The sequence below is a fragment of the Ictidomys tridecemlineatus genome, chromosome 3 (genome assembly GCF_052094955.1).
Source record: "Ictidomys tridecemlineatus isolate mIctTri1 chromosome 3, mIctTri1.hap1, whole genome shotgun sequence".
NCBI lineage: Eukaryota > Metazoa > Chordata > Mammalia > Rodentia > Sciuridae > Ictidomys > Ictidomys tridecemlineatus.
Genome location: NC_135479.1, coordinates 5136801 through 5150744, shown reverse-complemented (window position 1 = coordinate 5150744; position 13944 = coordinate 5136801). Strand labels below are relative to the sequence as shown.

At 53.2% G+C, this 13944-nt stretch overlaps 1 protein-coding gene across 1 annotated transcript in view; it reads right to left on the bottom strand.

Moving 5' to 3' along the window:
• Positions 1 to 1962: 1962 nt before the first annotated feature.
• LOC101974577 (uncharacterized) overlaps positions 1963 to 13944 on the bottom strand; it is a 35274-nt gene continuing 23292 nt past the window's right edge. The window contains exons 2-16 of the mRNA XM_078040981.1: positions 13734 to 13819; positions 13205 to 13302; positions 12625 to 12739; positions 8538 to 8792; positions 7649 to 7771; positions 7485 to 7559; positions 7135 to 7299; positions 6911 to 7032; positions 6332 to 6397; positions 5969 to 6070; positions 5345 to 5545; positions 4879 to 5029; positions 4386 to 4473; positions 3489 to 3617; positions 1963 to 2167 (exon numbers count right to left, since the gene is read on the bottom strand). Of these exons, the coding sequence (XP_077897107.1) occupies positions 1998 to 2167; positions 3489 to 3617; positions 4386 to 4473; positions 4879 to 5029; positions 5345 to 5545; positions 5969 to 6070; positions 6332 to 6397; positions 6911 to 7032; positions 7135 to 7299; positions 7485 to 7559; positions 7649 to 7771; positions 8538 to 8792; positions 12625 to 12739; positions 13205 to 13302; positions 13734 to 13819 (1946 nt within the window). The 3' untranslated portion in view covers positions 1963 to 1997. The remainder of the gene's footprint in view (positions 2168 to 3488; positions 3618 to 4385; positions 4474 to 4878; positions 5030 to 5344; positions 5546 to 5968; positions 6071 to 6331; positions 6398 to 6910; positions 7033 to 7134; positions 7300 to 7484; positions 7560 to 7648; positions 7772 to 8537; positions 8793 to 12624; positions 12740 to 13204; positions 13303 to 13733; positions 13820 to 13944) is intronic.

Genomic DNA, 13944 nt, shown 5'->3' with positions numbered 1-13944 from the left:
CACCATGTGGCAGCCAGTACCAGCAATGGTAGGGGCAGCCCTGCCTTGAGCATTACTCCTTCCTGTGGCTTGAGCGGGACCAAGGGCTATTGAAAGGCAGAACTGCTGGGCTGGGGGCTGGAGGTTTTGGCCTAAAGTGAAGTGAAACTTAAGGGCCCCAGCCAGGTTGTTAACCATCTTGCCTCTGGGCCTTTTTGCATCTTCTCACCCTGATTGGGGGCACCCCCTCCTTTAGTGGAGTGGAACAGTGAGCCCAGCTGCCCTGTCTACTGCACGTGAAAGCTGGGTTTGTCCTTTCAGTTTTGTTTCCTGATTGGAAACCCCTGAGACTCCTCCCAGCCTCAGCTCTGCCCCTGCCCACCTGTGCTTTCCCAGGCTAGCAGGGGAAGCCCCTGGAAGGAACGTGGGCTTTCAGGCTGTGACACCCCTAGAGGCTGCTGGGACCGGGGCTGGTGTGCACTCAGGTGTGTGCCAGCCTGGGAGAGGGTGGAGCGGCCATGCCCAGGTGTGGAATGGTGGGGGCCAGCCCCAGCAACTCAGGGAATGTGACTCCTGTCCTCTGTGGGTGAGGAGAGCTGACCTGCCCCTCCCTGCCAAGCCTGTGAATTTGGCTTCTAGACCAGGGAAACTGAGCTGACCTTCTGGCATTTCACTGCCAGGGTGGGGCTTTAGTGAGAGAAATAGGAGCCAAGGGGGAAGGGATGACCTGGCGCTGCCTCCTGTGTACAGAGAAAAGGGTATTGGCCTGGGGTGCCCACTGTCCAAGCAGCTCTTCTTCCCACCCAGCCATGAGCATTATGTGATTACTTAAAGATACTTGGGATCAGGAAGCAGGGAACCACCCTCAGGGTGCATCCCACCTCCCACAGCATCCCCCACCAAGCCCACTTTTGCCCACACCAGGCCAGGGGTGAGAAACCTATTTCTGGGCCATTTCCTGTCTCTCTTTCCTGTGTGATTCGCCCCCTCTTCTCACACCCCCAAATGAGCCTCTTACCCGAGACATCCCTTTCCCATGTGAGGGATGGTGGGAACTGGGGGTGGGGAGAGCCCCATCCTCCACTCTGGGCATTTGGTTCCCTCTGATGTGGGAAAAGACCTCAGGTAGAAACTGCTTTGATGATTCAGGCCTTCTTTGTCCCCAGCTTGCCTGTCTCCTGGGGGACCCCAGAATTCAGCCAGTGACCCAAGTTCAGGAGGTTCAATTGGGGGCTTGTTCCTGGCAGCTGCTGCTGGCTCAATCACACAGTACTCCTCCGTACCTTCCCACCAATAGCGGTGCATTTTTTCCATAGGTTTATAGATTTGGGCTTAGTGAGGAGGTGACCAAATGGGCCAAGCAGCCGCCTGGAGCAGGTTGAAGGCTCAGCCTTGCACAAAATGCAAGCCATGCCCCTTGAACCCCTGCTCTCCATCTTCCCAGGCATTGGCCAGGGAAGCTTCTACTCAGCCCTTCTGCCAGGGGTTGGCCTTCAGGCTGTGGCTGGCTGTGTGGCCCACTCAAGGGCAGACAGCAGAGCATGGTAACCTTCCCAGGGGCTGTGGGTTTTTGCTTCTGGTTCATGGCATTGCTTCACTGGGACCTGTGTGAGGACCCAGGAGCTGCCCTGAGCTGGCAGCAGGGTAGTAGCAAGCAGCTCTGCCCTCTACTCCAAGATACGGTTAGCACATCCACACCATGGGTCCAGGCCTATCCAGTGTCCTGGGCCAGTCCTCCACATCAGAAGGTAGGGCTGGCTGATGGGTGTGAGAGGAGGCCCAACCCAGGCTGCCCTGAATTCAACGGTGAAGCCCTCCAGGAGCCCCGGCACGCTCAGAACAGCTTCATCTGTGTGGTGGACTGGAGGTCTAATTCTCAGACTGAGGACCCTGGGGGTACCTGGGGCTGCCTGGCCAGCAGCAGGCACTGCCTTCCCACTCCATCTTCCGGAGGCAGGACTGACAGAGAAGCCTTCTCCAATATAAGCCTCTTCTTAAACATTTACTTAAAGCTCTATTCAGGGAGCAGTGGTGGACCGTGGTCCCCGAGTGGGCTCCTCTAGCTCCTCCTCAGGAGGTATGTCCATGTGCATTTCTGGTCCTGAACCGTTGTCCTGCAGGTGTTCCATCTCAGTGGGGCTGGGTGGATGGGCCATATCTGACTGGGAGAGATGTTGCCTCGAAGAAACTGCAAGACAGGAGGGCATAGATGGCTCTACCATGTATCCCATACCCACTAAGGCCCACTCAGCTCACCCAAAGCACAGGAAGTCAAGCATGGCCCCATTGGCCAGGCTGGTGGGATTGGAGTATGCAGAGTACTTAGGAGTGCTGGAGCAGTTGGGGCTCCTTTATAATCCCTGTGAAGGAAAGTTAGTCAGTAAACATGCCCTCTTGTTGGGGCCAAAAGTCTGCCTCTTTGGTAATGTTAATACAGGACTGTTTAGGCAACATCACACAGATCATAAAGGCACAGGAATGTTTCCTAAGACTTCTCTGCGCCTTGGTATTCTCAGCTGTAACTGGGACTAAAAATGGTCCCTACCCCTTAGTATTGGTGTGTGGATTAAAATGGTATGTATAAAAACTCCTAAATGCTGCCTGGACAGGAAGGCATCCCCAGTGAAGGCGAGGCATCATTACCAACAAAGCTTTCTCTTCTGTTTTCCCTTCTTCCTTTGTCACAGGCACTCACTGAATGTGGGAATGGAAGGGTGTTACAGAGCACAGAGGATTTGAGCCCTCAAGCTGGGGATGGGGATGGTGTGTGGGTGTCAGGGGAATCCTTGAACCTCCTACAGATTTACTAGGTACTGAGGGTACCTGAGTATTTGATAAATGGAAGGTTGACACCTTTGTGACAATCTCACAGGGGCCCTAACTCTAAGAAGCATGCATCCAGCACCCCACCCCCTTGATGACAGATGAGAAAACCTAGGTCTGCAGAGGGGAGAGACCTGAATAGTTACCTGGTATTGATCAAGCCTTTTGGCCCCAGGATCCTAGCAAGGGACCCAGGCCCTTGTATGGCTAACCTTGAGGCCCTTTGCTCCCTGACCTTAAGATGTGATCTAGCTCCTTAGATGAGACCAGGGGCTGTGGGGGCTTTCCAGGCCTGGGGGTGGGAGGAATACCTCCAGGCAACACCAGAGTGAGGGGTCCCTTGGGGCCTGATCATGGTCCCATGCTTGGATCCCATAAGCAGCAGCTCAAAGAGAATCCTGTTATGTGAGAAGGGAAGGACTGGACTTAAGCCAGAGAAACCTGTGTCCTCTTGTATGAATCAGGAATAGCAGTAGTATCCATCCCATAGACCTGGCACATGCCAAGCACTCAGTAATTGACTTTCTCTTTTCCTTCCCATCCTACCCTTCAGCTCCCAGCCGTTCCTCTCTTCAGGGAAACAAAGGTATAAACTAGCTGAATAAGGGGGTGGTGGGGCAGGAAGGAGAGACCAGAGGACAGTGTTCAAGCCATATGGAAGGACACCTCATCCAGAAGAAAGCTACCTGAGTTGTTGCCAGCCAATAGGTGGGTGCTCTGAGGCCGGGAGGGCAGCTGTCCAATGTTACCCAGGGCCTGATGCCTGAGCAGGTGGGGCCGGGGCTGCTTGGTCTTGTGCTTTGACACTCCTGAGGCTGCAGAGGGCAGTGGAGGGAAGAGTCTTTTCTGAGACAGACCCAGGCACATGGGGAGATGGATGTAGGCTGCAGGTCACAGCCAGCCTCAGCGGAATGGTCAGAATTTGTAGATCTGCCCCTTCACCCTTTACAGGGACTTCACTTATTCACATGCCCACCCATCCACCTACCACCGCCCCCCCCCCCCCCCCCGCTCACCCAGCTCTTGACCATTGCTCTTTCCACCCACCATCCATCTATGCATCCTCTATCTGTCCATTCTTCTACACTCACTCATTCTCTGAAAAACTACACACATAAGCTATGTGCCAGGTGTGGTGAGTTCTAGGTGCTCGAAGGGTTAAAATTAGGCACAATGGGAAGTGGTAAACAGCCTGATTCAGATACGGGGAACTGGAAGCCAGCCTTCAGGGTCATGGGAGATCACTAAGGGATGGCGTCTTGCAGGGTTTTAAAGAAGGGACCGGTACAGCTTGGCTGTGTTGATGGGAGCAGCCTGAGGTGGGTCAGCTCAGCAGTGGTGACAGGAGAAGACTAGCAAGAAAAGATGGGGCCACCACCTGCTGGGTGATCGGCTGAGGCAGGAAAGCTATCTTCTATCCGTAAGTACTTACCTGGGGCTTTTGGAGAGACCTGAACATCTGGAGGCAGGGAAATGAAGAAGGTGGCACCCACAGTCTGGTAGCCCAAGGCATGCTCAACCTTCCAGGAGATGGATGGTCCCTTAGGACTCAAGTAAGGACCCTGGGCTACCTGCATACTCACTGTCTTTGTTCAGGATGCCTGGCAGTCTCGTATCCATCCGTCCCTTGTAAATATGTCCATCTAGGCCCAAGATATCCACCTCGTCATGCTGTAGAGGCAAATAGTCTGTTACCACTATGACACCTAGACCTTTCCCTCTGCTCCTGCCCCTGTGAAGGCCTGGGGTACAGAGCACTGTTCTGACTCCTGGTACCAAACAGTGTTTACAACTCTCCCTGTGGACCCTGGGCTGCACCAGGGCAGTGACAAGGTGGGAGGAAGTGGAAAGCACGTGGTTCTCAGGCCCTGCGGTGGCAGTGCCTGCTGGCAGAGCTGGAGTGGCAATCTTTTACCCAAGGCAGGATGTAAAGAAGGGGCTTGAATTGGGTCTGATTAAGAAACCGCCCCAAGGCAAGGGGCACAGGAGGTGACTTCAGGTTGTTTTTCCAGAATGACTTGGAATCTGGGGCATGTCAGGACCTTCCTCCCTGAGGCTCCCTGGTAGGGCCCAGACCTTCATGGCTATCTGGATCTCCTCAGGAGCATACGGGCCCTGGGACAGGTGCTGCTGGCGGCTACGGCGGTAGGGGTAGGTGAGGGTGTGGCTTCCTCCACAGCGCCGGGGCACAGTGGAGTAGGTGTAACCCACCATCGCATCTGGCACCCTGTGATGCAGACAGCATGGAGTCACTGAGAGCTACCAAGAGTGTGACCTGGGACACACCTATGATGGGGCTAGCCAGAGACACAGAGGCAGCTCTCTTGAGGGAGTCCCCAGGAGTCAGGGCAGGAGTAAGGGGCCAGGGACAGGTGGGTGAGTGAGCACAGCAACCTTGAGGTCACCACACATACACACAAGCATGTTCACGCACACATGTTTTTACACACCTTCCCCTTTACCACAGTGGAGTGAGGCATTTGTTCACATGGTTGTGGGGTGGGCATAAACCAGGCATGGTCACCTGAACTCTGTCCCCTACCGTTTGTAGCAAGGGGAAGTGAGGCCCTGGGCCTGCAGCAGCTCGTGGATCATCTGACTGCTAGCCTTCACAGAGCCTCCAAAGTGGATCTGCACCTTCTCAATGTCCATCAGCATCTTGGAGTGCATAGTGCGCAGGCGCCCTGCACTCCGCTCCATCGGTGACAGGTCACCCCGACAGAAAGTGCTGCCTAGCTTGAGGCTGTGGGGCCCAGGTGGAAGGGAGGGTGGTCAGCTCAAGACGGACAGAGCCCCACATCCTCCATTCCTATACTTGGCGTAAGTACTTCCTTACACCATAGGCCTTTATTCTGCAAAACCCTGTGCGGGCGGAGCTAGCACCCTTGAAAGGCTTGAGGCCTACAGGTTTGGGGCAGCTTGGTCCCAGGGCATCAGCCCTCTCCAAGGCACCCCTGAGGGGCCACACTTGCCCAGAAAGGTTTTCCCCAGAGGCTAAAGTATAAATAAGTCAAAGGGGAGAGAGCAGGAGGGCTAGCAGGTAGTTCAGAACCCGACTGGTGGCAGGTTCTCACCTCAGGCCCTGTACAGTGCCCCAGGGCACCCTCTGGAGCCTTCTCTACCCCACCCTCCCACTCATCCTGCCCAGGACTCCACTGCCCCATACTTGCGGCTCTGCTGGCGGACCTGCTCCAGCTCGAATATTGTGTAGGGGCGAATGGACCGGTGTGCTGGCAGGCCAGGACTCATAGGAATCAGGGGGATCATTCTGGACAGGGACACAGAGGTAGGGGGGCTCAGATTTGGACATTCCATCACTGGATCCACCTACCACTCCCATATTTCATCTGCCTAAAGGACCTTCCTAACCACCCCAGGCTAGCCAGACCTGAGAAGGTGCAGGGTAGGAAGTAGGCCCAGGAGACTGAAGGAAAAGATAAGAGGTGAGGTAGGCAGATGGAGAAAGTGAAGCCCTGTATGCCACCCCACCATGGTCACCAGCTGCCCTGGGCCAGGTGTGAGCACTCACTGTCCAGTCACAGCTGTCTCCAGAGGCCGGTCACATGAGAGGCAGTGGAAATGAGCCAAGAGCTGCCTGTTGGGAGTGAGGTGCACAGAGGGGGAGAGCTCAGAGGGGTTGGCTGCCCACAATCCAGGCTGGCAGGAGGCTCAGTAGGGTGGCCCTGCTTTCGCACATGCCTGCTTCCACGCACACGGCCTGCACCTGCCATCCTTACTCAAAGTCAGCAGGGTCCCAAGGGTGCTCTTCATAGGCCTTGGGGCCCCTCTGGTGGCCAAGAATGGTAATCCTGGGCTTCAAGGCTACTGCCACCCAGGTCCCCAAGAAACATCTCAATTCTGAGACTACAGACCTCTCCCTGTCCCAAGGGCCCAGCGCAACACACCTCACCAGGGAGTCTTAGCATCTCCCAACTCCCTTTCTCTGTGGTCATCTGAAGGGGTCTGAGCTAGAAGACTTCTTCCAGCTCTAAAATTTGTCCCTCCAACAATGGGACATCTCTGGAAGATTCAGTTTGTTGGGGATCCCCAGCCCACCACCTGCCCTCCCAGCAAGGTATGCCACTTCCCAGCTATCTCCGGGCCTCACCTCCTCATGGCAGCTGCCTCATCTGCCTGGTAGAGTGGAGGGCGCTCTTTGAGCTGCTTCCGCAGTGATCTCCACCGATCCTCCAGCAGCTGCTTCACAGGGTCTAGCTCCAGGCGGTCCAGCTGGGTGGGGGTGGGTTCCAGGTGAGACCAAGGCAGTAGATGGGGGTCTAGCCTTGAGGGCAGTGGAAGCCCCACCCATCCTGCAGGCTTTCCTGCACTCACCTTGCTGTCCATCTGTACCAAGAGTTTGTCTAACATTTTCTGCCAGTCTTGCTCCTGCCCAGTCATCTTGGCTACCAGCTCCTGCATCATGTGGGTCAGCTGCTCTGTGGTGGCATCAAACTGGACACGGCTCACTTTGGCTGCTAGGGCACTCTTGTCTGCTTTCTGCATGAAGAGTAGGGGAGGCCCCACTTGGGAGAGGGCCATGACAGGGCCCATCCCCCCCATGTCAACCCCTGAAGCACAGTTTTCCAAGAGCCCACATCTCCATGCCCTACACCACCAGCCCCTCACCCCTCTGGCCAGCAAGACCACCCTAGGGCAGAGGGCCCCTGGGAACTGGTGCTTACCACATGGATCTCCATCTCCAAGTGCTCCCTGTTGGCCTTTTCCTTCTCGAGCTTTTCCAGGCTCTGGTACAGCATCTGGAGGCCCAGAAAGTGAGAAATAAAGAACCAGCAGCTGAGCAGCAGGGGTGGGTGGTGTGGGCCTCAGCCTTGTCCCAGCTGCTCACGTCAATGTCCTTCTGCTTCTGCTGATGGTCCTCGATGAGGTTGCTAGTAGTGATGTTTAGCTTCTCGCAGTCACCCAGCACCTGCAGGATGGCGTTCTGTACTTGGCCCAGCAGCTCCTCGTCCTGTGGCAGGGGGCACGGGGAGGACTCTCTGAGGCTGCTGGGTGGCCCTTCACCACCCAATAAGGAAGCTCACTTCAGATCCATGTCCATTTTACACAGTGACATTCAGTTTCCCACCAACAGTTGGGTCCTCAGCCAGACAGGGACAGCAATCCTCTACATTCTCATGGATTTGCCCCAAGGTGTAGGGCCACCCAGCAGCCTCAAAGAGTCCTCCCTGTGTCCCCTGCCACAGGACGAGGAGCTGCTGGGCCAAGTACAGTGATCAGCAGAGGTGACTGAGGCTCAGGAGCATGTGCTGCTCTTGAGCTGCTTCTAGAGAGAGATCTCCAGGTCCTACAGCAGCACTTCACTAGGTCTAGCTCCAGTGGCTGTAGTCTCTCCCCACCTTCCCTGATCTTGGATTCAGGATCCAAATATGAATTCCTGAGTCCAGGAGCAGGACTTGTGGAGAGAAATCTGGAAGGAATTGGGAAGATGGGCATGCCAGGGGAGTGGCTGTCTGCTCAGGTGTGCACACACATGGCACTGCTCTACCCTTGACCAGCCAGGACCACCCTGCCCACTGAACCAGCTCTTCTCAGTCTCCTGTCCCCAGAGCTGACTCACAGCTACTCACGCTGTGACCCTGTGGAAGGATCAGGGAATTTTGTAGGATCTGGCTAAAGATGATCTCAAGCCTGAAGCTCCCCTTCTTGGGGAGAGCTGTCAGCTGACACTCTGCAGGGCCTCCAGGGCACTGGGAGGGAGGCAAGCAGAGACTCACCTGGCTCTGGAGCTTGGCCTTCTTGGAAGGCCGGGAGGCAGCCAGGTTGCTGACTATGTCCTGGAGCTGCTCATAGCGCTGTACGAGTGTGCTGACCTGATGGCCCAGGTCCAGGCTGCAGGCCGGACAGGTAGCATTGGGGTCAATCCGGCCAGGTGTGAAGTAAGTCAAGGGCTTGTGTGGGGTCATGCTTATGGACAGCAGGGTGGAAGAGGAGGCCAGCATACTCTCGATGATTGTCCTCAGCTTGTCTAACTGGGTGAAGGAGAGACATGGGAGAGGGCAGAGGCAGTCTCAGCCATATTCTGCCCAGACCACCAATGCTAGTGAGATGCTTCCTGCCTCTTCCTGACTGAGAGGGCAGTCACCACCCTTTGGTGCCTTGCAGAATGTATAGAGGGTAGTAGGCACCCCCTCTCTGTTGGTCAACCAGTGAACAGTGCTCTCCTTGGGGTCAGCCTGAACGCCGCATAAAGCACTGGTGGCCGGATGTTGTGGCCACATCTGTCATACTAGGGACTCAGGAGCAGAGGAAGGAGGATTGCAAGTTTGAGGCTAGTCTCAGCAACTTAGTGAGACCTGTCTCAAGATGAAAATTTTTTTATTATTTTTTTATATTTTATTTTTTAGTTGTAGTTGCACACAATACCTTTATCTTATTTATTTTTATGTGGTACTGAGAGTTTAACCCAGGGCCTCACATGTGCTAGGCGAGCACTCTACTGCTGAGCCATGACCCCAGCCCCCAAGATGAAGTATTTTTTAAAAGGGCTGGGAATAGGGGCTGGGGATGTGGCTCAAGCGGTAGTGCACTCGCCTGGCATGTGTGCGGCCCAGGTTCGATCCCCAGCACCACATACAAACAAAAGATGTTGTGTCCGCCGAAAACTAAAAAATAAAATAAAATAATAAAAAGGGCTGGGAATATAATGCAGTGGTAGAGTGCCCCTGGTTCAACCCCCTGTACCACCAAAAGTAAAAATTCAATTGAATAAAGCATTTGCAGGTAGGAGGTTTCTGGACCTTTCTCCAGTCAGCCCATTGAGCTGCTCTGGCTAAACCCTAAAGTGATCCATAGACACTCACAGCACTCTGATGACAGCCAGGTTGCTTGGGGGACTAGGGGTGTGAATGGTGGGCTTGCCCATGCTCTGTCCCACCAAGTATGTGCATAACTGACAGTAAAGGGATGGGACAGTGAAGACAGTGCTGCAGGGCTCTCTCAGGGTCAGGGGTATAAGCCCCTTCCAGGGACAGCTGCTTGGCCTGGCCCTGCTGCTCTCCTCTGCAGCCCCTTGTCCAGCTTGTTGTTGCTAATGACCGGGCCTAAGCAGAGCACAATTTAAGAGCAACCAACCTGGATTGGCCAGAGACCCTCAACTCATTGCCTGACTCAAAAAGGGGCAAGGGGCATGGCCAACCTGTACCCCCATCCACTCATCCCCCAATTTGGTAGTGGGCAGAAAAGTAAAAAAACTACAGGGCTCAGGGCAGCCATTTGGAACCATGTGTAAGAGACAAGTTGCTTGGGAACAGAATGGAAGAGAGGTGGGGAGGCTGAGAGGGATGGGTGAGGAAAAAGACAAAGGTATGCAGAAAACCAAACATGGGGAAACACCCCAAACTGCCTGCTGTGGCCTGGACATACCCGCCTCCCAACTCTGTATATACTCAATGTGTCTCCCTTTTGCTTGAAAAAACAGGACTTGCAACTGAATGGCCTTGGCTGAGGCCAGCACATAGCAGGCCTCTGGGATGCAAAGGGACAGAGTCATTCTCTCAAAGGGAAAAGGAACAGTCCCAGAAAAATGGGCATCTCAGTGATGCCTTGAAGAACATAAAGCAGCTCTCTGGGTAAAGAAGATCCAGGAGGAGAATTCCAGAACAAAGACAGCATGAGAGAGGGGGAGGGGGCTAAAAGACAGGCAGGAAGGCCGAGGGCTGGAGGCTGGATGTGAGGAAGGTTTGACTAGAGGAGAGGCTGCACAGGGAGCTAGGACCAACCAGGGGGAAGCTCCTTTCCAAAGTGTGGCCTGGGAGGTCCCTGCTGGTTACCAAGACCAGACATGAACTTTGGGCCAGCAGGTGACTTTGTACCCTCTCTGCCCCACATGGGATAATTGGCTCAGTCTTGAAATGTTACATGCCACTGCACCAACAGCTGGGAAGAGAGACCACAACATGGCTCAAGGCACACAGGGATTCCTGACTGGAATCCCTGGGCCCAGTGGCTTTCCTTAGGTGGTCCTTCTGTGAGTGCTCAGGGGACTGCTCTAGGTCAGATACTCTTTACTAGAAAAACTAAGGACAGTGTCATTCAAGATTCAAAGCTAGGGCCGGGGATGTGGCTCAAGCAGTAGCGCGCTCGCCTGGCATGCGTGCGGCCCGGGTTCCATCCTTAGCACCACATACCAACAAAGATGTTGTGTCCGCCGAGAACTAAAAAATAAATATTAAAAATTCTCTCTCTCTCTCTCTCTCTCTCTCTCTCTCTCTCTCTCTCTCTCTCACTCTCTCTTTAAAAAAAAAAAAAAAGATTCAAAGCTAGACACTCACTATTGAGAAAGTGAGAGGCTGGGTTGTAGCTTGGTGGGAGAGCTCTTGCCTGGCCTGGGTTCCATCCCTAACACCACAAAAAAGAAAAGAAAAGAAAAGACAGCTTGCAGAGTGGGAGAAAATGTTTGCAAGTCTATACCAGATAAGCCTGGTATCCAGAATATATAAAGAACTCGTGGAACTCAACAATAATAAGATAAATTATTCAATGTAAAAATGGACTAAGGATTTGAGTAGACATTTGTATCCCTTATCGATAAAAAACAAGGCATACAATTGTCAAAAAGCACATGCTAAGGTGCTCTGCATGATTAGTCATCAAGAAAATGTAAGTCAAAACCATAATGAGATACCACTTCACACTCTCTAGGATGGCTCAAATTAAAAGAAAGAAAATAACAAGTGTTGGTGAGGACAGGGAGAAAGTGGAACCCTCTCAACATTGCTAGGAGGAATGTCAGATGTTGTGGCCACTTTGGAAAACAGTCTGGCAGTCCCTCAAATGATAATTAAAGTTGTCATATGACCCAGCAATCCCACTCTTGGTATGTTCCTAAGAGAAATTAGAACATCTCCACATTAAAAACTTGTACAGGAATGTTCATGGCAGCATTAGTTCTAATTGCCAAAAGATGGAAACAACTCAAATGTTCTTCAACTGATGAACAGATAAACTGCTGTATAGCCACAAAGTGAAATTGTCCTGAGTAATAAAGAGTGAAGGACTGATATGTGCTGCAACATGGATGGATCTTGAAAACACTACTCAGAAAAAGAAGCCAGATGCAAAAGACCATTTATCACAAGATTCTGTTTCTATGAAATGAATGTCCAAAAGAAGACACTTCCAAAAGACAGAAAGCAGAAGAATGGTTGTCAGGGCCTGGGGCTTGTGTCGGGGGTCATGGGGTGTGGGAGAGAAACTGCTAACAGGATTAAAGCCTCTTTAGGCAGTGATGAAACATCTTGGAATTGGGTTGTTGTCAAGGTTGCACAACTTGTGAGTTATTACAAAATACCTGGTTCACTTTATTATCATTATTATTTTGGTACTGGAACCCCGGGGTGCTCCTCCATTTTTTCAAGTTTTAAGACAGGGTCTTGCTAAGTTTCTAAGGCTCTTGCTAAACTGCTGAGACTGGCCTCCAGCCTGTGACCTTCCTGCCTCAGCCTCCTGAGCCCAGGTATTAGAGGTATGTGCTACTGTGCCCGACTGTCTTGTTCACTTTAAAAGGACAATTTTATAATATGTAAATTATATAATGAAAGAAGGACAGGGAAAGTAGATGAGTGGGAGGTGTATAGCACGTCATCACCTTGCTCCAGGATGCCCGTGCCTGTGCACCTGTGGCCCATTTCGGTTTTGCATTGGGAGGAGGCTGAATCCTAGACACAGTCACCTCCCCACACATGCTAAGGGGGACCTGAAAACTTGGTCTCTGAGGAGTGAGAAGGCAGGCCTGTCCACTGTCCATAGCCAACTCTGAGAAGGGTGCATGGTCCCTGGAGCTGAGGAGCACCAGTTCCTCACCTGGTCCTGCAGGTAAAGCGAGGCTTCCGAGACGGAGTTCTCCATGGCAGCCTTGCCTCGTTCCTGACTCTCCCGCAGCTCAGACAGCTCCTTCTCAATGTCAGCTACGGTGACTCTGGATACATAAGAGACCACCTAGTTCCAGGGCCAGCCCAGAGAACGGAGCCCAGTAGTACCGAGCCTGGCCACCCCGGTCGCAGGGGATGAGAGGAGGCTGGCTCTGTCTAGGGAGCCCCAGGTCCTACTTCTTTCCAGGGGCTGCCCCATGTGTTGGCCTAAGGCTTCAAGGCGGTGATACAGGGCCCTGCAAAGAGGAGCTCTGAGGAGCTTGAGCTGCATCTCCCTGGGGACAGTGTAAAGAGCCTTGCGCTCTTCTTAGACCTGCTAATGAGCTGTTTTAGGAACCTGGGGAACTTGTACCAGTTCCTTGAACTAGGTCTGGCAACCTGAAGACTAGGTATGGTCCAGGTCAAAGACAGCAGTCAGGTCAGAGCAGGAGGAAAAGTGAAGGCTGCCACCACCTTCTGGCTTGGGAACACAGGACACCAGAACTGCAGTGCACAGGGTAGGGGCATCTCACCTGATGATGCCCAGCTGCAGGCTCAGCTGACTAGCCTTCAGCTCCTTCCCTGCTTCCCGGTCACTGTCACCCTCCAGGATTCTTTGTAGCTTGTTCAGCTGCAAACCCAACGGAAGGGGAAGGTCAGGTAGGCCTGTCCCCCACTTTCCTGCATGTGATCCCGCAGCCCCCACACACTCTTCTCAATTCTCTAATCTTTACCTAATGAAATCTAGGTCCTCTCTGGACATCCAGCCACCCATCTACCTCCTGGATGTAGTCGTTGGCATTGAGAATGCTGAATTCCTAGCAGCCCCTTGCAATGACCTCTGTCCCCAGAAAGTGCCAAGCCTGCTTAACTCAGCTGTATCTTAATAGCTTTGAGGGTCAGGAAACAAACACAGTAACACCCAGGGTGCACTTTCTACCTGAGGGATGGCAAAGGTCCAATCAGATCTGAAAAAGGACTCTGTCACCCTCAAGCACAAAGCACAAGGGCTCTGACCCACCCCATCCAGAAGGCAAAGGAGGTTCACTCTCCCTTACATACTTGGGCTCTTTCCTGCCGAACTTCTTTGGCCAAGGTCTTTATGCTTTTCAGCTGTTCCTGCAGGTCAGGGGGTATGGTTTTTTGGACTAGGAAAAATGGAGACCTTAATGTCAAAAGGGTTAGATTCCCAGTGGGCTCCCACTCTCTTTCCAACCCCACAAAATGAAGGACCCCAGAGAACACTGCCTTCCCTGGTGACTGGGGCGAGGAG